This window comes from Liolophura sinensis, unplaced genomic scaffold, assembly GCF_032854445.1.
Source record: "Liolophura sinensis isolate JHLJ2023 unplaced genomic scaffold, CUHK_Ljap_v2 scaffold_30, whole genome shotgun sequence".
Taxonomy (NCBI): Eukaryota; Metazoa; Mollusca; class Polyplacophora; order Chitonida; family Chitonidae; genus Liolophura; species Liolophura sinensis.
In genome coordinates this window covers 186,884-211,471 of record NW_027017969.1, presented here as the reverse complement: position 1 = coordinate 211,471, position 24,588 = coordinate 186,884, and the positions used below count along the sequence as shown (strand labels likewise).

The 24,588-nt window shown below is 37.9% G+C and overlaps 1 protein-coding gene and 1 long non-coding RNA gene across 2 annotated transcripts; both read left to right on the top strand.

Moving 5' to 3' along the window:
* Positions 1-3,555: 3,555 nt before the first annotated feature.
* LOC135481376 (putative nuclease HARBI1) lies at positions 3,556-6,844 on the top strand. Its single transcript, XM_064761207.1, has 5 exons — positions 3,556-3,573; positions 4,238-4,336; positions 4,689-4,769; positions 5,435-6,189; positions 6,577-6,844. Exons 1-5 carry the CDS (start codon positions 3,556-3,558, stop codon positions 6,842-6,844), a joined length of 1,221 nt encoding a protein of 406 aa, XP_064617277.1.
* A 4,677-nt stretch (positions 6,845-11,521) lies between these two features.
* On the top strand, positions 11,522-24,118 carry LOC135481378 (uncharacterized). The gene is made up of 3 exons (XR_010446004.1): positions 11,522-11,583; positions 12,269-12,367; positions 24,019-24,118. It is a non-coding gene; the product is annotated as an uncharacterized LOC135481378 (long non-coding RNA).
* The last annotated feature ends 470 nt before the right edge of the window (positions 24,119-24,588 follow it).

Sequence of the window (24,588 nt, the reverse complement as noted above, 5' to 3'; positions counted from 1 at the left end):
TAGAATGTGCCTACTATTGAAAACCATTATATATTTGCACAAAAGCTTTCCTGAGTAAAGAGACTGATATGAGGAACATACAAGTCCGATCTGTTTTACAATCATACAATAGTAAAAACAAAATCTTTAGAAATAGCTTCCTTTGTTTTGGAACAGATTGTTATAGATAACTTCTGGAAAGAGGTTTTTTTTTCGTGGAGTAAAGTTTAAAAAACACGGAATTGAGAAACATTTTTGCTTGGGGAATGTGTTTTTTTACAATCATTTGTTTGTTATTGGTAACTAAACGTTTGTGTATGGTAAATGGCTAGACGATGGGTAAAGTATGTCAATGACCTCTTGAACAGAAACGGGAAATTTCTAAATGCTACAGAATTTAATGAAAAATATGAATGCAGTACAAACTATTTAGAATATCAAAGTTTCATTTCAGCAATCAAATCTGCTAGTAATACAGTGGATTGGAACAGTATCTCCTCCCTTTGCTGTTGCCTCTTATACCAACTAAAATAGCTCTGTTTGCTAGCCTTTCTAATGGCTGTAAAGTTTATTACCGATACCTTACTAAGTATAGTTGTTAACAATAGAGCAAACCGCAAGTGGGAATAGGAACTGACTTAGTTTATCAAACGAAGCTTGGAGGAACTTCAACAGTATGGTTTTTAAATGGACTGATGACACATACTTACGATTGGTTTTCAATGCAAAGCTGTTAGTAGAGCTCTGATCACGAACATTACTGGAAAAGGAGTTAGATCCTCCGATATCCAGACCTCTGCAGTTTTTGCCACTTGGAACGGGAGACAATTTCCCGTCTATTATGGGACTGTAAATATGTTTACAATGTACGGAAAGAATTCCAAGTTAGGTTGAACAAAGTTGCTGGTATGCAGGCAATACTACATTGCTCGAATGTGTTACTTGCTTTTAAACGGATGAGTTACCGGCCTCTAAATATACTTACTATATGTGTAAAAAACGCAATGTACAAGCGAAAAAGTTAGAGGCCAGCTGCCGACAGTGGAATTTGTAAAGAAAGAAATGCAAAGTCTGTGTGAGAATGGAAGGCACATTATTTTTTTTAACAAGGGAACAAGACAGATTTATAAATTTTTGTCACCCTGTTATCTGCTATTCAATAGTTAAGTTTAGTTAGTGAACACTTCACACATCATTATGATTTTGTGTGTGATAGTCTATTTGGACAGTTACTCAAGACTGTCTGTACAAATGAATCTGGTTAAACAGCTGTACCCCCTCCCCCCCAAAAAATGACATAAATATATTTATCTGGATTATTCTATTTCAAGCCAATGCTTTTCTCTCTCTTTTTTCCTCTGTATAGTTTTTCTTTTCTTTTTGCCACCATAAGCGGGAAAGGATGTGATAACTGTCGCACTGAAAAGAGAAAACATGGAGAACTTTAAAATCGTATCTTATGGAGGAGCCCGTTTTCAGGTTTCACATAAATTTTTACATTACAACTCGTCCGTAATCAAGGAAAAGCCGACAGTAATTGCATGGAGTCCTTTGTAAGTTGCTGATAATCAGAATAGAAATATCACTTGGGTTTTTAATATCGTTTTGGCTTACACTAAAATGTAGAGAAAGTGAATGTCCTGCACTACTTTATCAACACCATCATATGATGTAACCAGACTTTTGGAGCAATAACTTTTTAAGATATGTCTGCCTTAATTACGGATGGTCTACTTCTCGTTGTAGGACGTCCAAGTCTTCACCTATTTCTGTGGATTCTTTTTGCATCATCAAATAGTATAAATATGTATTAACATGACAAACCATGTAAAATTAGCCTGTGATCTCTCGTCATCGCTATGGTGTTAATCGTTTTTGCCATTTGACCACACTAGCTCACACAGCTTGAATGACATGTTTCTTTTTGCATTTTAATCGCATTTGTTTGGGGGTGTTCACATTTATATGTGATACTGCTGACCTTGTCGCAGCTGTTTTACATACACAATATTTTTTCTGACCTATGCCTGTAGGAGTTAGATATGTTTGTTACTTTTAACTGTTTGCGAAGCCCGACTCATGCTGGCTTCTTCCCTGGTCGTACCTGACAGTGTCTACCAGGAAACTGTGAATATTCCTGGGTTCCCTCTATTTAGCGATTCCGGATTGTATTTGCACTGATATAAACGTACAGGATCAGCTTTGTGTTTCCCGTGGCTCGAAATGCTTTAACACTATATATCTTTATATTTTTCACTCAAACACAATGTATTTCATACTGTGGTGTTAGCTGTAAGAAAAGCAGATATTGTTTATTAACTTTCATTCACTATCTTTCTGTACTAATATGTCATAGTTTGTTTGTTATTTTCGTTCGAAGAGGTCAGTTGTATGGTGGTTTACTCCAGTAGTTTGTAGCTGGTCGTGTCTGTTTTGTACACAGTAGAACACTTCATCTAGGCATCACGACATGTGTCGACCAGCCGTCAACAAAAATATACTGAAACAAAAAAATGAAACTGCACGTGTTACTTTATGTTCACAATGTACCCATATACAACTAGAATGCGGATGTTCGAAATACCCCGTCCATTTTAAACATTTCCAAAAATATAAAGAAAAGTAAACTGAGAAAATGTTGAAAGAAATCATAGGGTGTCATTTTGCTTAGTTTGTCTTCATACAGAAGATTGCTCAGTGCTCATTATGCTCCCATATCGCATTCACAACAGTAAGGCAACGTTGTCTCATTGACTGCCTAACATCGGTCAAGACAACATTATGCAGCCCGAGCCATTGCTGTACCAATATGGCGCCCAGCTCTTGAACATCCTGGGGTTAACGCCTCAAGGCACGAAGACTTTTCCAAGAGCATCTCATATGTGTTCAGTGGAACTGAGGTGAGGTTATTTTGATTGACACCATGACGTCAATACCCGTATTTTGCTGGGAATCTCGAGTGAAAACATCTGTTGATAATGTCGCCTTGTCATGTTGGGCTTGTGCTCAAGGTAGCCATTCATTAGGCTTTACTATGTCAATTTTACTGCCTCTCTTGGCACGCACCCACGGCTATCAGCAGGCTGCTGACAGACAATCTCACATACGGCAGGATAAGAATGAATTAAATCAGTACTCAAATTGTGTATCATTTCAATTTATAAGTTGTCAATATTCAAAATAAAAATCTCAACTGGCCTTTAAATATGGTTTACACTAAAATATAATGTTGGGGGCCTCCGTTGCCGAGGTGGTTAGCATGCCAGTCGAGTTCAAGGGCAACTTATACTGCTTTCCTATCCAGCCATACCTGATAAGGCCTGCCAACAACCTACGGATGGCCGTGGATGGTCGACGTGTTATAAGTGAAATGTTCTTGAGTACGGCTTATCATTTATGCGTCGAAACAGACGTTCGTACCCCAACCGTCAATGAATAAGAACGCTTGAGGTCATTAATCGGAAGGCCAATTCCCGAAACGACATGTAACACAAACCACCACAGAACTGAGAACGTATATAAAGTACGAAAATAGGACGAAATCATGCAAAGAGAAGCAGTGAACAGTTTTCAGTGATGTTGGAAAGACGTAAGGTAAGTTGTAGGCGACTGAGTAAAATCAGTATTCAAATCGTATACAATGCTAGAATACCAGTTGTCGACAACAAGATATGTATATCAGATGCGCGTTCATTGCAACTGTTAACAAATTCAACGTGGCGATCTAATTCAACACAGGGAATATACAGCCCCTAGCCCGGGGTTAAGTGGAATTAAAGACAATCATGAAGTTGAGTGCTAGGGATTCTGGACACTCTGTCCTTATTTACTTGCAAGAGAAATATACTCATTGTAAAACTTAAGAGACTTGAAGTGGAGACGTTTGATGGAATAACCTTGACACACTAGTTTTAGTAATAACTTTTGGCGTTTATTGAAATGGTCACACAACACACAGATCTAACAAATGCTACCAGGCGAGATATGTACACGCCACGTGCTGTACCCTTTGGTGTATTCCTGCCTAAGTAAGGATAATTTACAGTGCCAAAATTAAATCTATTCCTCAAACCATAAAGGTTTGTGAGAGGGAGAACTGTTTTCGCCTTCGTACAAATATAGGCCCAGATAAGATGTGCCATCTGGGGATGGTAATTTACTGGAACTTCTGACAGCTTCTACTGCGCACATAATACGCCTTCTATAAAGCCGAAGAAACATTCTATAAACCCATACCTTGTATTATGTGTAATTTTAGGATAAAGAGACTCCTCTACATGCGGCTGTCTCAGGTGATAAGGTAGACGTTGTCCGTATTCTGGTGGAGCAGGGCGCTGACGTCAACGTACAGGATCAGGTAATACACTTCTTGTGTTGTTTCACTGAAAGGTAGTTATCGGTGGAAGCACAAGGGCAACTACATCCATTTATCATTTTGTATATATTAATATATTTGGGCGCCGTGTTAGTGGATGTCTAACGTTTCTTCACAATGGGAAGTATGTGGAAGCCATGCGCCACGGGCTCCGGATGATGGGTGTGTTTTCCCAGAGCTGGATATTCTAAATATTCTTCGCTCAGAACCGGGATTGGTGATTGTGCATGAGTGCATGGAAACGCACGTAACCCTGACATGTTATGTACCGATGTTGACGTGTTTCTTACTATAAACTTTGTCATTTTCACCAATTTTATCTATGTTCACGCAGAGAGGACAAACACCTTTGTGCCAGGCGTTGTCTCGTGGTGAGAAGGATTGGTTTAGTCGTCTCCAGCAGGAAAGTGGATCCGTAAGAGGGGTAAACATTGGATTTCCGTATCGATAACAATTTAAATCATCTCTTACTTTAACATGTTTATGTGTATCAGACTTACTATAATTCCATATGTTCATCTATGTTATATATACATAAACGGATGATGTTAAAATAGAATTTGATAAGGGTGTTATGGGTATTAACCTTGGCAAATAGATGCATGAAAAAATCACTTTTATGACATTTATGAATATAACATCAAGCTCCTATTAACAGCTCTAATCAATCTTAATTTATATACACTTGTTCCCATTCTACATGCAAACTATGCACGGTCTACGAGTTTGTAATTTGCGTTAGACCTCATGTATATTCCCTATTGTTGACGTTCAGTGAACTATCTGTGACGGATTAGTTAATAAACTTTTAAGTATTCCCATCTCTTCAGCTATGTACGCAACGTAGAAGGTATGCCAAACAAGGCAAAGCAAAACAAAGATAAGTTATGGACCAGGGCCCGTATTCATAAAGATTCTTAAGCATTTCTTAAGGTTAAAATATTCTTAAACCCACTAAAAAATTCTTAAATAGCTAAAAAATACTTAAGTGCCATTCATAAAAAAAAACTTAACTGTTAAGAAATTCTTAAATTCTAAGTGTGCCCATGACCACTTTTATCTTTTTCTTAAATTCTTAAGTATTTGTTAAACAACAACAACATGGCGGCCGCTCAACCAAATCGACGCCACTTTAAGGAAAGAAGAGATTGCTTGAACGAATATAATGACAGGGAGCTCTTAGAAAGGTTTCGTCTTGATGCTGCAGGGATTCGGTATATCGAATCACTAGTTAGGGATGACGTTGTAAGTGGATCGAATAGAAACTGTGCACTTACTCCAATGCAGAAAGTGTTGATTACTCTTCGTTTTTTGGCAACTGGGAAAATGCAGCTATGCAGTGGTGATGACATGGGAGTCTCACAGCCGACTGTATCTAGGGCTATCACAGCTACTGTAAGAAGTCTATCTTCAAACCGGCTAATTGCTCAGTTCATTCGTTTTCCACTGACAGCTCGCGAAATCCGTGAAAAGCAGGAAACGTTCTACGCTGCTGCTCAGTTTCCAAGCATTGTTGGGGCTATTGATGGGACACACGTACAAATCACCGCTCCTAGCATATATGAAAATGAATTTGTTAATCGGCACCATTACCACAGTATTAACGTTCAAATTGTTGTGGATGCGAAGTACAACATTCTCGACATTGTCGCAAAATGGCCAGGGTCAACACCTGACGCTCGAATTCTGGCTGAAAGCGGACTGAGACAGCTTTTTGAAAACCACCACGCACCCATCCACACTCATCTGATCGGAGATAGCGGGTACCCATCTAAACGCTGGCTTCTTACCCCTTTCCTCAGGCCACAACCCGGCCCTCAAACAAATTACAACAGGTATTAAAATATCACCTAACTGAGCTTTGTATCGCGAACATTGAGTTGTTTCCCTTGATATTCATTGGCGGCGCATACTTTTCTGTATTCGGTAATTGACGGGAATTTTTTTTTTTTTTTGAAAAAAATATATCCTCATTTCAAACACTTGAGTTTATAAAGATGCATAATTACTGAAATGTAAACATTATAAGAGTTCATCGCAAAAATTTGATGAAGGCATAAATCCTTCCTCACAACAGGGGGGATAATTGGTATAGTGGTTAAGTTGGACCGTCTTATAATCCTGATATTCTGAGATCGAATCTCATTTGTGGAAAGTTATTTTTTGGCAGGTTTTTTTTTAAACTCTGGATAAAATGATTTGTTCATTTTGTTACATTTTAGGTCCCACAAACGGACACGTAGTGTAGTTGAAAGGGGTATAGGCCAGTTGAAGAGAAGATTTCATGTATTGCATGGAGAAATAAGGATGTCACCAGACAAAGCCTGCCAAATAATTCTGGCATGCGATGTTCTGCATAATATCTGCAAATTGAGACAAATACCTCTTCCAGGTAATGAACAGGAGGATGAAAATAATGGAGGTGATCAACAAGAGGATGGTGTCATTGCTCCAGATGCCAATGTTGAAGGCGTTCGATACAGACAGTAATTTGCCGAAACTCATTTTTGAATTTATTATTGACTGATCGGCCTGTTGACTGTGACTTCTCCCTCTTTCACTCAATCTCATGCTGTATGTTCTTTGTGAAAACCCATTGTGTTCAAAGTAAGCCTCTGTTTTTGTTTAGCCCACCTATCCATTATCATATTAGTGACATATTAAACTGTTATTCCCTTACACATCCAGTCGAATGAATACGTAAGTGCTCTCTCTCTATCTTTATTTTCTGCTAATAAACAAACACAATAGTTGATACTTTACTAAAAGAAAAAAACTTACGTTTACTAAATATGAGCAATGGAATATGCTTGAGTTTGATTCCACTGCTTGCCTTGCATACTGCTTCACGATATCCCAGCCATGTAATGGCAGCCAGTTTATATCCAGGGCAAGCAACACTGGATCACATCACTTGTTCAGTTAATGTTAATTGCCCGAGCTTGGTCAATACTAGATGACAATACTTCATGCAGTTTCAGTACGTACTGACGGTTCCACAGTGTTAAGATTGCAGGTGTTGTAATCCAAAGACACCAAAGCTAAGTGACAAGTTACTGACTGACTTTTGTCAGACATTATCTGCAAGAAAATGGCAGAATCCAGGTTTACACTCACATCCTCAAAGCTGAAGCACTATGATCTTGACAAGACAGCCTAAGGCTAAGACTCAACTGATTTTCCCCTGGGGTATTTTAGCTGTACAATTATACTTCAAAAATGCTAATAATATCTGATATTACAATTATTCAAATACATATTTGTTTACATACAGAGGGCCAATATTTCAGGAGCTGTGTTGCTTCCTATCGACATTCATTAGTACCTGACAGGAAAAATAAATTTATTCCATAAGCCCATGGTAAATTAATACACCCTTTATTGCACATTAAACTAATATAATACAGAAGAGAAAGCCAAACTGAACAAACCTGAAGTGAAAGAGACTCACCAGACATACATGGCTGAATACAAGTACATTTTGATGGGCAAGTTGGAAAAGAAAAATATTACATGGAAGTAGTGACAGACATGCTAAATGCCTTTATCACAAACATCAAGGATCTCAGGGAAAAATGCAGTAAAAGTGACAATATTTTCATTTAATTTATTCTTCTTGGTTTCTTTCTTGCAATTTCATTTCATAATACTGAATTTGAAGTTTGAGTTTTTTGATCTTAAGGTCCTGAATAATCTCGGCCTTGCTTGGGTTTGGAAGTGCTTCATGCTGAGCCACTTGTGTGCCAGGTGAAGGTACCTCCACTAGAGCCTGTAGGTGGGTGATGTCCACTGCCTGACTGGCACTAGGGCGAGCATCCAAATAAGTGATGGGCAAAGGTGCTAGTGTAAAGTATGGCATGTCAGTTGTGCTGAAATGTAGACATATACATTTTTCTATACAAAACATACATACTATATCAATAATAGAGTTATACAACTATAACTGACCCTTTAAAGAAACTTAAGTTGGTGGGACTTTTAAACAACAGATACAACTCAAGTTGAATAAAACATAGTAATTATTTTGAGAAAACCAAAATTGGATTTAGTAACTTTTTAAACTTGCTTAACACAACATATATCTGAAGCACTGTGATAAATACCAAATTTACTCATTCATTTTAATCTATCATTGTACATTGCATTTTGAGAAAAATTACTTACTGAGATTCATTAAGTTGAATTAAGGTGGAATCTATGCCATCACCAACTCCCCCAAGACAAACATTGTTCTCCCCTAGAATAGACATTACCACCTCAGCTATAGCACTTAATGGCTTTAGTGATGGTCCTCCACCTGTAAAATAAAATAGTATATGCCCAAATAATAAGATCTTTCTTTGTATTTGATCTCAAATCATTTTAGACTTACTGCTAATGATGCAATCAATGATTTTGACAATAGGTTTTGTTATAAATAAAGATTATGTTTCAAATTATGTACTACCAGTCAACTTGCAAAAAAAAATTAATATGAAAAATCCTTTGAACTTTCAATTCAGTGAAAGTTGACATTGAGTTGTTTAGAAATAAAAAAAATAATACAAATAGGCCAATGGGGCACAGATGATCTCTGGGTCAAAGTTTAAAACCTGAACACATGAGAACATAAAAAGTGTGCAAGTGTTGGGGCAAGTTAAATGGTCTGTTTGCTAGGTGAATATAATGCATAAATCACTGTTTATGTAACACACAGAAAGTGATTTGTTTTGATTTATTTTATTTATTTGATTGGTGTTTTACGCTCACTCAAGAATATTTCACTTATACGACGGTGACCAGCATTATGGTGGGAGGAAACCGGGCAGAGCCCGGGGAGAAACCCAAGACCATCCACAGGTTTCTGCCGACCTTCCCACGTACGGCCGGAGAGGAAGCCAGCATGAGATGGACTTGAACTCACAGCGACCACATTGGTGAGAGGCTCCCAGGTCATAGCGCACTAATCAACCGAGCCACGGCAGCCCCATGATTTGTTTTATGCCATACTTAACAACGTCTTGGTTATTAGATTAATCCTCACCTATTCTAAAATTTCATTTATGACACGAATCGAAATATAGGTCTATTTGAATGAGTCTTTGTCTGTGGTAGTGCTTGGTATAAAAATGATATCTGGCTCATTGATAATTTTACATCTAGTCTCCACAGTTTGGAGAAGTACCTACATTTGCATTTTAATTTTAAAAAATCAGTTTCCCTTGTACATAAATATTCTTAAGCTTAATCAATGAACTGCTTTCACTCACTTTACAAAAATCTAGTCAATAAAGGCCAAGTTCATCATCCTAATTTAATGTGTCCTTCACTTTGATCATTTGCAATATTGTTTTTTCCAGTGCACTACACTCCATACACCCTCAACTTCAAGTAAAAACTATGGTTTTAATTATACTCTGTGCCATTTTTGTTTTAGTACAATGTTTAAATCCTAGTCAATGTTTAGCTGCATTTATGAGAGATAATCAAGCCGACAGCTCTCGAATTCCGGGTACAAACGGTTGAATTGGATTAGTTTTCAAAGGCAGTTTCGACGGTTGATTATTCAGAAAATAACTCCCGAAACTAAAGTTTAGCGAGACGTGGTCTAATCTTATAATTATAAAATACCGTTACACTATTCCAATTAAATATTTTACATAAAATAATTTAAGTTTACATACCCGTCGAACACTGCGCTTTCTTGTAGGCCGAGATTTCTGATTTGATTTGGGAGAAAATATTGTGCCACTTTTCTCCACTTCTTCTTGTGACCGCTTGACGGCTGTGAACGAGGCATTCAACCTGTCCGTCACCAACGTCCATGTAGTTTTTTTCTTTTCTGAGGTTAATCCTGGACCCAGCTTGCCCCTCAGTATGTCCTTGTATTGTGCCATGTAATTGGCGAGGCTCAAACACTCGTCGTTTGACCAGTTCGGCTTTCTTTTCCCTTTTTTCTCCATGTCAGAGTGTGTTTACATCGAAATGTCGTCTGCTGCTCACGTGACATTATGATGTACCAAAATTACCTTTATTATTACAGACCTCTCTCGTTGCTACGGGACACGCGTTTGAGAAAAACTTATCTTTTAAGTATTTTCTTCTCTAAGAATCTTGTTAAGAAATTTTATGAATGCATTCTTAAATATTTTCTTAGCTAAGAGTAACTTCTATACTTAAGTATAAATTCTTAGCTAAATCTTAAGAATCTTTATCAATACGGGCCCAGGTTCCTGCAATTTGCTGTCAGTTCAAATGACATGCAATGATAAAACTGCAGATATGTCGTTGTTCTGTAAAACAGGTGATTAATAGAGACGTCTTAACAATGTCTGCAATACATGACTCAAGCAGCGTCATTCTAAGGTTACCGTTTGCAATTGATTTTTCGTCGTACACACTGTCTCTGATCTAGTATAGCTGCAGCGTAAATTAGTGTACTGCCAAATTTTATCAAACGCCATGACTTAAGATAACATTCCCAGAGGAAACGCAGTGTTTTTTTTATAGGTGAGGTCTAATAGTTTTTTACAGGTTAAACAGTGAAAAAAAAAACAATAAATAAGGCAATGCACTCAATTCCCTCACTTTACAGGTTACGTGTCATCACATTGTCGTCATTGTATTACGTAATATTATTATTATTATTTTGTGTGAAAATCAGTGCAAGTTACTACATTATACATATAGATTGCTGCATTTTAAAGCCTTACTGGAGGAGATTTAACTTATATAATGACGGTCAGTATATGAGTGGAAGAAAGCGGAATATTCATCATAATCGGCAGTTTGATACCTGATACATTGTCACACGTAATCAGTGAAATATAGTTTCTTGTACATTTCATTAAGGTTTCATGGTAGCTGTTCATGTACATGTTACACAGTAGTAACTTGGAAGCACACAAGACCATGGCTTAGCAGAAGTAGGCAAACATGGTGTTTTTATTTTATTAATGGTTGCTGATTTAGAATTACTCAATACGCTGTGATGTTATCTCTTTTAATAATCAATCACATGAACACAGCGCCGATGAAAAGGCCTTAGAGATGCTTAAGCACATCTTATGACTTATGTACCCGTGCAGTATTACATATTGATACAGCATTTTTATGAGTTTATTGTTGTTTAACTTTAACAGCTTCGGCAGCTGCAAAATAGACAAAAAGCTTTATACCTAAGAGGTCGTCATCTAGGCCTTCTTCGTCTTCTGGTAGAGACCAGCGCTGATGTAAACGTACAGGATCAGGTACGTGGTTCAAGACTACGGAAGTTTTCTACACATAAGTGTGTTTCACACGTCGAGCCGGAAACGTAACCACCTTTATGGACATTCCTAAAAAAAAGGTGCCGTACGGATTAATAGTGTAAATTAAAGCGATGTTAATTTAAAATACAGTATACTTTTCACGCTTCATTCTCCGGTAGAAGTATCTACAGATCTCTGCCCGATTTTTTTTACAATACACAAATGTTTAGACCAACTTTTTGGGAGTGACGACAATCGAGTGACAAGGTTTGCACTAGTATATATAGCTTCGTCGTCCCGAACTTGCCACAAGAGAGACTTCGTTACTTGTCGTGGACACGTGGACGCCCAGATTTACTTTTATGAACCCATGACAAAAATTTGTTTTGTTTCTTTGCTGAATACGTGTTCACTGAAGAAACTGTCTTAAGTAACTTAAAATCTACATCATTAAACAGGATATGCTGGCGAAATGCTATATGCACTTGGTCACAAAGTAACTGTGCAGAGAAATTTTTCAAAATTACAAAGGCTCAGTTAAGAGTTGCTAACCCTATCACCAAGCGTCGTCCTCTCCACAGGTTGGTGCACTAATGTGATGAAAGCGTAGAACATCCACCTAAGCTCTACGAGTTGTTGAGACATTTCCATGTATATATCTACCAATTCATCTATGTTTACACAGAGAGGACAAACAGCACTACTCCAGGCAGTGTCACGTGATGACATGGATCTCCTCCGTCTTCTGATAGAGAAGAAGGCTGATATAAACGTACAAGATCAGGTACGTGCTTCTGGTTTGCGAAAGTTTACCGCACTTTTGTTTCATTTTTTAGGTATTGTATTCAAAATATTTAGTCAAAAGACGTGTCGTTTTAGCCAGGATATGAATAGAGGCTTGTCGAAAACTTGACCATAATCATGTACTCATCACCAGAGTAACATTTTAGTTTTTCATCTATACACCATCACTCACAGCGTGCATTACCGGGTTTTCTTTTTCACTTTATGCGTTTTTGTTTTTGTTCTTTTTTTCTATACTTTTTGCTTTCCTTGGCAGTAATTACTTTTTGATAAAGAGAGCAATTGGCATATATGGTGGCTTGATTAGATCTAAAACCATAGTGATGAGGGTCAGTTATACTATTTGTCTCAAAGTAGGCAGAATCTGACGTAGTAGCAATTTTTCAAGTATTTTGCTTAAACATGGTACGACTGATGCCGACGTTTTCGACTGCTATCGAATAATATCTGAGTTAGATGAACCTTGAAAAAAACGTTGGCTTTGTCTGCTAAATACTGGACAGGATGATCAAAGTTTCGTACTAAAATTAAAACCAATTCAACCAAACAAAAACAAACAAAAAAACTTCGCTAAATACTTTTACAGGAGATGGTCGTCAAAATTTCGATTCAGAATTGGGACTAATAACTCATGCGTCTGCAGAATTGTCATTTCTTCTCTTTGTTTAAAATTGATATAGATTAAATAATCTATCCACAAAGTTAACAAGATGACCTACATATACATTGCATGGCTTCAATTTTGTGACCTCATACTTTTTTCATACGAGCAGGCTATATTCCCCACACCAACCTATCGCTCCATCCTCCCTTTAAATGTCCACGGTTGCAATAACCCAGGTGAAACCTATGCCGTTACCTTTTGAAAAAAGTGTGCGGTGAAGAGAAAAAATTACTCCGTATCCGCTGTGATATATGCAGTCGCCGTTTCTGTACTCTTTGTAGTGGTGATTTGGTAGATGTGCTAGAATGGGAAACAACCGTTGTAAATGTCGATTAACTATTCACAGAAAGCACTAATAGCCATATTGGCATCATAAGTCTCTCTTAGAATCGTAAAGCAGTTAATCTCTTAAATGTGTTGTTTAAAAATTTCCTGTTGGGTATTGATAAACTTCCTAATAATGTTAATGCGTACTTTTGCTTTGGGTGGGTATGAAGTTTAAAGAACATGGAAGGTCAGAAATTGGTCAGTGACGTCAGTTAACAATATCTTAGATAGAAAATTTGTCAAAACATATGAATCAAAATGCCAGACCCAGGCTGAACTCTTCCTGGTTTTGAGATTTGGGGGGAAGAATGTACATGACGCGATGATGTCAATGAATTGGCTGATGGTGAGCACTTTTAAGAATACCAATATGAAAAAGTATACGCTTTTTCTTTTCCGGTGACACTTCTGGAAAATAGATGATACAGGTTTGTTAAAGTCGACTACGTCTTTGCTAGGTGGGCTGTACAAAATACCAAACAAGATAAACCTTACTACAAGTCTTTCATAGCAACAGTTATCTTCGATATGAGAAATATGTTCTCTTGCGTTGTCAGAATTTATTTATTTATTTATTTGAGTGGTGTTTTTAGTTATACTCAGGAATATTTCACTTTTACTAAACTGGCCAGCATTATAGTCATGCAGGATCAGGCAAAAAAGATGTGTTGTCATAACATTGTCTTTACAGTAAAACATAATGGCTACTTTCCATATATCCCTTTGTCCCACAGATGTTATGTAACAAATATAAACGACTATAGCGTAGAGTGTAAAATCAAAGCATAGACGACAGAGTGATGCTCGCCTAAACTCATCTGTAGGTGGTGAAATTCGACGTTTAGTCAATTTACCTGACTTAGAGATTTTTTCGGGGTTCAAGTCATTCAGGCCGTATTTTCAAGAAACTTAGGTATGTGTGACTCGAAGTTGTGCATCGAAACTTTTGAGTAGATTGTGTTACTTTACTTGGCGGCCATATTGGATATTAATGAAAACTTTTTTAAGAATTTTCCTCTCGAGAACCGCTCAACAGATTATCGTTAAATTTGATACACCATCATTGCCTGGCATTTATAGTTTAAGGAGAAAACATTTTGCATGCATATTTATGTTTTCGCTGGCCAATAAGAATAGGGCAACAGTGGGTCAAGTTTAATGGCCGTTTCAAATAACATGGCTAAAACGTTGTTCATCACGATTACGCATCTGCAGTTAGTTTTTCGCTATTACGTTCAGATTTTATGTAAATAGAAACAAAAGGTTTCAAAAGATGTTCAAAAACTCGTCATGTTTGGTGCCTTTATTAATATTTTCACACAAAACTGTAACACCTTTCTGGGGGAAATGATCAGTTTGAATTTTTATGAAGCTTACGTGTATTTTAGGTAAGGACCTGAAGACCTTTTGTGCATTTCGGTCACGTGACTTAGCGGTCTTCTTGAATTTTGTTGCAATAAAAAATCTTATCCGACCAAACGGCTGACGCGATTGAACTGAAATTTAAATTGCAGTTGTGCGTAGGATGTAGGATGTAGCGGTTTACCATGAGAACTTTCTCTGTTGGAAATATTACAGTCTGACCATTGGGTGAAAATGTCATGTGACCAAATTTTTTTTTTGGCTAATAATTTCTACATGTTTACAGATGGTGTCCTGAAAATGGTCTGTAATGCCTGTGGTATCGATATGATTTATAACTTCATGTTAAAACACTGTCTTATGTATTGCCCCTACAGTGAAGAAGCTGTTTAATTCCTCCCGGTGAACAGAAACCTATCCGTCTGGGTCTCGCCTCAGTCATATATTTAACATATCAAAAAACATTGTTTACAAACGATTTTACGAGTATTGTAAGGACAATGACGTATTGATCTCAGACAATTGTAGTTTTAAGGAGAAAGACTAATATTTACCAGTTGTCCCAAATAGTACACAATATGCACCGAGCCTTGGATAGAGGAGAAGGAGCAAGTCTTGTAATTTTAGGCGTTAGCAAAGCCGTAGATGAAGTATGGCATGTTGGACATTTTGTATAAATTGAGACAATTGGGAATGGAAGGTTGCTTGTTAAGGTGCTTAGAAAATATTTGTGTAACGGGTTCATTTGTGTTTGTATAAATGGAATCGAGTCTGATACTGAGCATGTTTACTCCGGTGTGCCCCGAGATTCTGTCCTTGGTCCACTTCTATTTATCATCTTCGTTGCTGATATTAACATTGGTACTGAATGTAAAATCAATATCTTTGCTGACGACACGTCTCTTTTTCAACCTGTAAACAACAATTCCGAAAATAAAAGTAATAGAGATCTTCAACGTTTATCAGACTGGTGGAAAGAGTGGTTAGTTACCTATATTGCTTAAAAAGTGTATCATTGTTTATTTCTTTTAAAAGTGATAAAATATCATTAAAGATGCACATAGAGAACATAGAGAATAAAACCAGAGCATCAAGGACACTGTGATAGTTGGCAAATGGTTATATGTAACGGGTGAATTAAGACCTCTGGTCCCTTTACCTTGGTCAGGATTTTATTCTAACTGTTCATGTAAATGCATAAATAATAGCAATTCACACGCCCCCTGGCACCATGGTTTAAGCAGAATTAGGTTAAAAACTGCCGTGATGTTATTTACAATTCACTAGACGTGGCTGGTCTAGAAATACCCAAAATGCAGTGTGGTCATTACATTTAACATACAATCACATTAAGACAATGCAAAAGAGCCAAACTATTCCACGTTATTCTTTGATGAGGTAGAAGTGAAGATTGGTTGTTTCCATAAACATCTTGGCATTACACTACAGGAAAACGGCAAATTGTATCTGCACGTCCAAGATATAACTCGTAAAAATAAAAAAGTAAGTTTTATGACAGGGGCTAAAATAACATTAAGTAGATAATAAATGACTACCCATTATTTTAGTACAATCCGTGTGACTCTAGAGCACGCTTACGTTACTTTTGATAATAGCAGTGTTAATCTTGTACAAAATCCGGAACATGTTCAGAGTCGCGTAACCCTAATTTGTACTCGAGGTCTACGTCGAACAGTGCCGTTATGAAGGTCTTCGGTTGGTAGCAGCTTTATGTCCGCCGGCGAAGACACAAATTATGGAAATTTTATAAAATTGTAAATGATCTCTGTCCACCATATTTCTCGGAGATATCCTTAAATGGAAATATTGAATTTGAAGAAGGATATACTCAGGAATAGAAGTAAAAGTAGGATCAGGATGGGACTGGGCGCTCTTCACGTTGATCAAGTTAGGGTATAATACCTGACCTGTTTTGTAACCATTGTCTATCAGCAATAAAAACCCATAAACACATGAGTTCGCTTTCCCAGGAAGCACATGTTCACAAGCATTGCAAATATCTTGTACCCAGAAGTTTATTTTTCTTTTCTTTTAAATTGAAAATTCCTCTCCTATACACTTATCTTCTGTTCTCTTGTTTGGGTCTCATGATATGGATCTCCAAAATAACATCAAATGACTTAAAATTGTTCATAAATATCTCCTAATCATAAAAAGATTCAGCCAGTAATAGTAGTTTGTTTACGGCTTTATTAATAATTAACTAGGAACTACACACATATATATTCACGTGCATGGTTCCTTAGTTAAGATATGTTACCCTTTTGCTTCTTTTACCTGTAGCTTTTATTGCTGAGGAGGACCCCTAGTGGCCTTTGGCTGTGGGCATCCCTCTTTCAACAAATATAAAGGTTTAGATTAATAGTTCTATCTGATCAGGTTTAGAACGCTGACTCTGAAAATACATTTTTGGCAAAACCGGTAGAGTTAAGCTCAAAATCCGAAGTAGGTATATCTCCATCCGATAAGACGCAATATTAAGGCCTCGTATTATCCCTAGACAAGAAGACAAATTTTACATAACAAGAATGAATGAATGAATGATTATGGCTTAACGCCACATCGGCAATATTTCAGCCATATCGTGGCGAGAACAACGTGAAAACGCAAGACCGTTAAGGTTTCCGATATGACAGTATGAACATCAATAGCAAAACAAAAAGCATAGACGTGTTTAAAATCGTATAATTGAAAAATAAGAGTTAAAACTCGAAAACCAGGATTATAGTACAATTATAAATCTATATGCATATAACTGTTCATCTATGGGTATTTGGACAATTGAAATTTATATTTTATGATATACGCCAATGACCTTCAAATAATTTATGACAACATTTCCAGCGATGCTGTCAAATAAATCATATATAGAGTTGATCGTGTTGAACCTTTGCCGAACATGGGCAAAGTCTACACAGTCAACCAAGATATGTTTGATGCCATATTGTGCATCACATCCAAAACACTCGGGAGCACTGCTCCCATCTAGGATGAGGTTGTGTGTCAGATGAGAATGTCCAATACGACACCTCGTTAAAACTACTTGGTCTCTGCGAAACATTTGACAAGTATAGGCATTGTAGCCAATGACAGAATGAATAGCATGCAGTTTATGATGGATCTGCAAGTCCCATTCACCTTGACAAAGGCGACTAATATATTTAAGAATATTAGGCTTCACGTCAGTATAAGGGATTTTAACCCGAGATACAGGTTTATATAGGACAGCTTTCGCTTCCCTGTCCACGACTGTGTTTCCATGGATACCAGTGTGACTTGGTATCCAACAGAATATAATATTTTTACCTTTTTTAATTAGTTTTCGGTGTTTGGCTATGATTTCAAGTATCAATGGATTTTTAAATTTATTATTCTGAATTGCCAAAAGGCAGGACAGCGAGTCGCTGCATATCACTGCCCTCTGGACATGTGCAGAGGAAACATATGATAAGGCCTGGAGTATAGCCCTGGCCTCTGCAGAAAAGATAGAAGATGAAAGTGGCAGACGAAGAGAAGTGACCCACTGCTCTAAGACAGCCGCAGCCGCAACCCTAACCCTGTCCCCATCCTTTGACCTGTCAGTATATATAAATTTATAATCCATAAAATCAGCCTTGATTTCAGCAAAAATTTGCTGAATTATAAGAGGATTTGTATATGATTTATTATATTTACGTAGATCAAATATTAATTTAGCTTGTGCAAGGAGCCATGGAGGAGACTCCGGAAAAGACACTGGAGCTATATCCTCTAGCTTGATGTCAGCTCCCAAAATATGGTCCCGTATGCGAAGACGGAACAAAGGGATCTTGTTAGGACATTTAATATATTTGTCTACATATAATAGATTAAAAACACAGTCGTAGGCAGGGTTTGTTGGATGAGCTATAGGCTTACTAGCGTATTGAAGGCTAAGTTTTATATGTCGGTTATATAAAGAAGGCTCATTTGCCTCCACGTATAAACTTTCTACTGGTGAGGTTCTAAAAGCACCAAGGCTGAGCCTCAAACCTTGGTGATGAACAGGATCCAACATTTTAATGTACGACTTCCTAGCGGAACCGTAAATGATGGATCCATAGTCCAATTTAGATCTCACTAGGGAACGATATCAATTAAGTAAAACTGATCGGTCAGCACCCCAATCGGTGCTAGATACGACCTTAATTATATCGAGAGCCTTTGTACATTTAGCTTTAAGCATTTTAATATGAGGTATAAAAGATAGCTTACTATTAGATATTATACCTAAAAAATTTTGTTTCTCCAACAATTTTAGCCTGTTCACCACAAAAATTAAGCTCCGGATCAAGATGAAATTTCCGTTTGTTACAAAAATGCACACCGACGGTTTTAGACGTTGAAATCTAAAACCGTTTTCAGTTGCCCATTTCTCGATTTTATTGAGACAAAGCTGCAACTGACGTTCGATGTTATTCATATTCTTAGCTCGGTAGCATATAAGGAAATCATCAACATATAAAGAACCCTCTGTGCCCGATATTAATGTTTTAGCTAGGCTATTTATTTTTATGCTAAACAGAGTTGGTGATAGAATGCTGCCCTGGGGTACACCCATTTCCTGCTCATAAGAGTCAGAAAGAGTGGACCCAACCCGTACCTTGAACTGACGATTAGATAAAAATTGAGATATAAATATAGGTAATCGGCCTTTAAGTCCCATATCCACGAGGTCTTTTCAAATATCATATTTCCATGTAGTGTCGTAGGCCTTTTCAAGGTCCAAAAATATGGACACCACATGTTCGTTATTGATGAATCCATCGCGAATAAAGGTTCCAAATCGAACAAGGTGATCCATATTGGATCTACCTTGACGAAAACCGCATTGAATATTAGAAAGTAACTTGTTGGTTTCAAAAAACCAAACATGTCTATCATTAATGATCCGTTCCATAGCCTTACAGACACAGCTGGTAAGAGCTATGGGACGGTAATTATTTGGATCAGTATGATCCTTACCCGGTTTAGGGACCGGGATAATACACGCCTCCCTCCATGATGGTGGAAAATTACCAGTTATCCAAATATCATTAAGCAAGTCCAAGAGAGTCTCCAGCGGCTCAGGTGGTAAATGGTTCAGAAACTTATAATATACATTATCAGGACCAAAAGCAGTATCGTGGGCCTTTTTTAATGCAGCTTTAAGTTCCTCGATATTAAAAGGACAATTATAATCTTCTAAATTTTTAGAAGAAAAGGGCAATTGAATTTTCTCCTTCTGGGTTTTAAAATATTGGAATTCTTTAGTATAGTTCTCAGAAGAAGATTTGTTGGAAATTGTCTCAGCTAATTTACTTGCTAAATCGGATGGAGAGGTTAATATATTATCTCCATCGTTTATATGCTGGACTTTTGCTTCATTATTTTTGCCTTTAAGTTTCTAAACCATGTTCCTTACGCCGTACGCATGGGTGTTTTTGACGTAATGCCTGAAACAAAGCTGCGCCAACAAGATTGTCTCCTGGACTTGAGTAATCGACGAGCAATAGCTCTAAAATTACGAACCTGGTTTAAGTTATTATTAGTAGGACAATGATTAAATCTGGGTTCAGCCTTTTTACGGTCCTTTATGGCTTTACGACAGTCATTGTCGCACCAGGGTTTACTTTTGGATTTGGGATTTGTCGAGGTCTAGGGATAGTTCTGTCAGCGGCTTCTAAACAAGCTCATTAAATTTTAACATAGGATCATCTGCTGCATTGAGAGTCTCTGAGGTGATATCAGCCTCACAAAACATCTCAAATGCGATCCAATCCGCTTTATCGAATTTCCACCTAGCTACACCTTCTAAAGAATCAGAAGTGATATGCTCTAGGATTATAGGAAAATGGTCACTACCACAAAGATCGTCATGCACCTTCCAAGAAAAATCCGGGAGAAGTGATGGATCTGTGATAGTGACATCGATAGCAGAATAAGCGCCATTACCTGGATGTAAATAGGTATTAGAACCATCACTGAAATAACACAGTTCTTCGTTAGATAAGAAGTTTTCTACTATCTTTCCCTTATCGTTTATGTTGTTACTGCCCCATAGGGGGTTATGGGAATTAAAATCTCCCATAAGTATAAAAGGTTTTGGCAACTGTTGTTTTAAATCATGCAACTACAAAGCTGACAAAGAAATGTTCGGGGGAATATACACTGAACATAATGTGATTATTTTACATAATGAAACGCGAACAGCCACAGCCTGAAGCTCTGTATCCAGAGCAACAGGGCTGCGAATAATATTGTTATTGACGAAGACAGAAGATCCGCCTCGCTCTTCTTCATTTGAGTACGTACTGTATAATGAGAAATTTTTAAGAGTTATTTTGTCTTTGTCAGATGTCACGGGGCAGTAGGACTTAATGATTGGACAAGCTGTGTTATTTCAATAAAATTTACCTTCGGGCCTCGACAATTCCATTGTATAATTTTGTCATATATCGCCATTATGGAGGAAGACGTATAGGAGACTTTGCTTTATGTTTGGGCCGAGGACGACCCTTTCGTGGAGATCGGCTGGAAGATCTCCCTGGTGCGGGTGATATATCCATCACATCCGCATCTGATGTTGAAGGACCAACGTCCTCCAACGATCCCAACTTCTTGAAAGTTGGGATAGGATCCCTAGTGGCCTTAGAGGGACGTTCTGTGGGCCACCAGGTTTATTAGTTATTTTATTATTATTTTGAGATTGACTTTTGGACTTATTTTTATAGCTTTTAGCGCAATTGGGCTCAGCTCGTTTACCAGGGTGTTCTATACTATTTACTGTTTTTATTTGTTCTTTTGAAGGAGTTTGAGTTGAGGAAGAATTAAATGAAGTTTGAGACGGAAGTTGCACAGAAACATAACTATGTTTGTCGTTTCCAATGGGCAAGTCCAAAAGTTTTGAGTAGCAACAGTTGCTACTCGCTTGACCCCATTGGCAAACTAAGTCGGTAGAGGAGTATTAGAAAGTGAGGCTAATTTCCCTGCGTCCTGATAGGAGATATTGTTTTTAATTTTCAAATTGATAATTTGCTTTTTCTCAACGAAAAGCGGACAGTCCCTTGAGGCGGCCGTGCGATCTCCACTGCAGTTGCAACACTTAACTGTGTTGCTGCAGTCGAAAGCATCATGCCCTTCACTGCCTCATCTGAAGCAAATGAGTCTGTTCTTACATTGTCCCTTGCCATGACCAAATCTTTGGCAATTAAAACAGCGTGTAGGATTGGGGATATATAAATCCACATTAACCCTATGCGGGCCAAAGTGGATATGAGACGGAAGGGAGGTAGTGTTAAAGGTAAGCAGGTTTGTATTACGTGTAAAGGGGTTACTAGATTTCTTCGTAACGAAGCATCTCACTCTGGTAACACCCTGTGAATTTAGTTCTTGGCAAATTTCTTCCTCAGTCAGGTCAGTTATATCACCATCCCTGTCAAGAATGATTCCCTGACAGCTGTTCAGGGAATGGTGAGGGGACGTGAAAACAGATATGTCAGATATTTTATTTAAGTAAATTTTTTGACTGTTGTTGCCGGAAACATTCAATGACAATGTCTCCGGATCTAGGTTTTTTAACGTTTTTTTAGAGTTCAATCTGCGCCCTGAAGAGCCCTTTGTAGAAGAAACGGATAAATTTTTAAAGCCGGCTTTTGTTCACTCTTGGTTGAGAGAACAATGAAAGCCGGTCAACTGCTCTGTTCATTACCCAGTGTGTCAGATGACTTCCTCTTATTATCAGCATTTGAAGACGAAGTCGGTTGAGAGGCAGATACAGTAGATATATTAGAAACATTTGAAGGAAATTGTACGGCAGACATCGTATGTGTATATAAATTTCACCCCATATGTTCCCCACCCACCACGGAGTGCTAACAAGGGCGATGCCTGAACCTGGGAATACCCAGCAGGAAAGACAAAAAGGATTCCATATGAGGTATACTCGAACAGATTGATTTATACCAAAGGCTAAATTCAATCTACTCGATTGACCCATGAGCCACCGCCTCAAAGCGTAGTCCCGCAAACGATATTTCAGAAATAACATTTGTTCGCTTAATGATGTGTTGTTATTGAGGCAATTGGGACCACGCAGAGGCAAGACATGACCAAGCCGATTGATCGGACCGGGCCCATCCGACCTCCCGCCTCTCCCCAAGTAAGGGCCAATGTGACGTGTTGGGCGTGAGGATCTCGCAAGACCAACACGCCGTCAGCCACCAGGATCCCGTCCTAGTAGATTACGGGTCGCAACCCACGGCAAACAGTTCGCTCCCCAGTTGCCACTCACACAACCGGGACGATGTGAGCCTATTACATTCACCGGGCTCACACAGGAGAGCTCTATGATAGTCGACTGTTACGACAAGCTTGCCTAGAGGGCTGAGGTCCTATTCTTATCACCCCGGAAACCCCACGGGGGTACATAACAAGAAGTGACGTCAGCAAACCGAAAGTAGTTCATGCCAAAAAGTCCCAATTTATACAGTTTACAAAGCTGGAAAACTTCAACAACTAAAAACGCTCAACAGAAATGCGTTAAACTTAGGTGTGGGTTGCATATTGAGCGGAATTTTGGCGAATTAAAATTTGGTTGACTAGTGTCACCTGAACTTGTGTTCATATTGGGTTAAAACCATTTGACAGTCATTTTCTTCAGAACCCCATATCAGATCGACGTGAAATTTAACACACATAATAGGCGTTCTCTGGACAATATTTGGAAAGAAAAAGAATGCAATGTGTAAGCAAAGAAGGCTTTAACTGATACAGCGGAAGTCATGTCATTTGAAAACGAAAACGTTGAATTTCAACATTCTTAACATGTTACCTGACGTGATTGAACGTCTTGATTATGGACTTTTTTTATTATTTTTATCTTGCGAAGTATTTTTGTGTCGCAAATTGCGATCAAATTGCGAAAAAATCCAATTTTTCTCATATTTGCACATCAGAAGACAGAAAACTATAACTGCTTTAAAGCTGATAATCGCTGTGTAATAATGCCTTTATAAGTACCGCATGCAGGCCGAACATCGTTGAGCTTTGTTAAAAAATACATGACATGCACACACTGTAAAGTAGGAGCACTGACAACACCGACTATCCGAAGATGAAAGAAAGTCTCCCATAAAACAGTACCGTTGTATTTATCAGTAATTCGTTCACTACCTCTAGTGTGTACCATTTTATGGTTTACAACTCGGCCGTACGTTTAGACATGTTTACGGAGTTTTTGCCATTATATTATGTAACAGGATGGGGATACACCTTTATACGTGGCAGCATCACGCGGTATCGTGGACGTTGCTCGAATCCTTGCCGAGCAGGGTGCTAATGTCAACATACAGAATAAGGTAAGTTGTTCTCCTGTATCTTAAAGGATTATTGTCCAGGTTTGTCACTTATTCATCATTAGCTATCCGTGTATGTACGGTTGAACTAAGTTAAAAAGGGTACATTGATCTGAGTCATATGGCACTTAAGATCACTGGATATTTAGCCTGGTTTTATTGACTTTTTTAGGCAAATCTTGGTGAAAAAAAATTTCTAATTTCTCCACAAATCATTTGAAATTCTGCATACTGTCGTTAAAACAGGTCATCGTTGAACCATGAAGATTTCAGACGATTTGATACTCAGGAAAGCGTAGAAATACAGAAAAAGGTTTTGTATCAATCGAAAGCAGCCTTATCTGCTCATGCCATTTTACAGTTGAAAGCTACGAGAGGCTCAATACAACTGGTCTTGAAAGATTTGTTTACTATGGTAACAAATCTCTATACACTAACGCCGACATGACATTGTACTCGACTATATAGGAACTG

Bases quoted from the DNA above. Each gene is read 5' to 3' on its own strand.
- LOC135481376 (XM_064761207.1), top strand. The intron at 4,337-4,688 runs GTAATACACTTC...ATGTTCACGCAG, and splicing joins ACGTCAACGTACAGGATCAG to AGAGGACAAACACCTTTGTG. The intron at 4,770-5,434 runs GTAAGAGGGGTA...TAAATTCTTAAG, and splicing joins TCCAGCAGGAAAGTGGATCC to TATTTGTTAAACAACAACAA.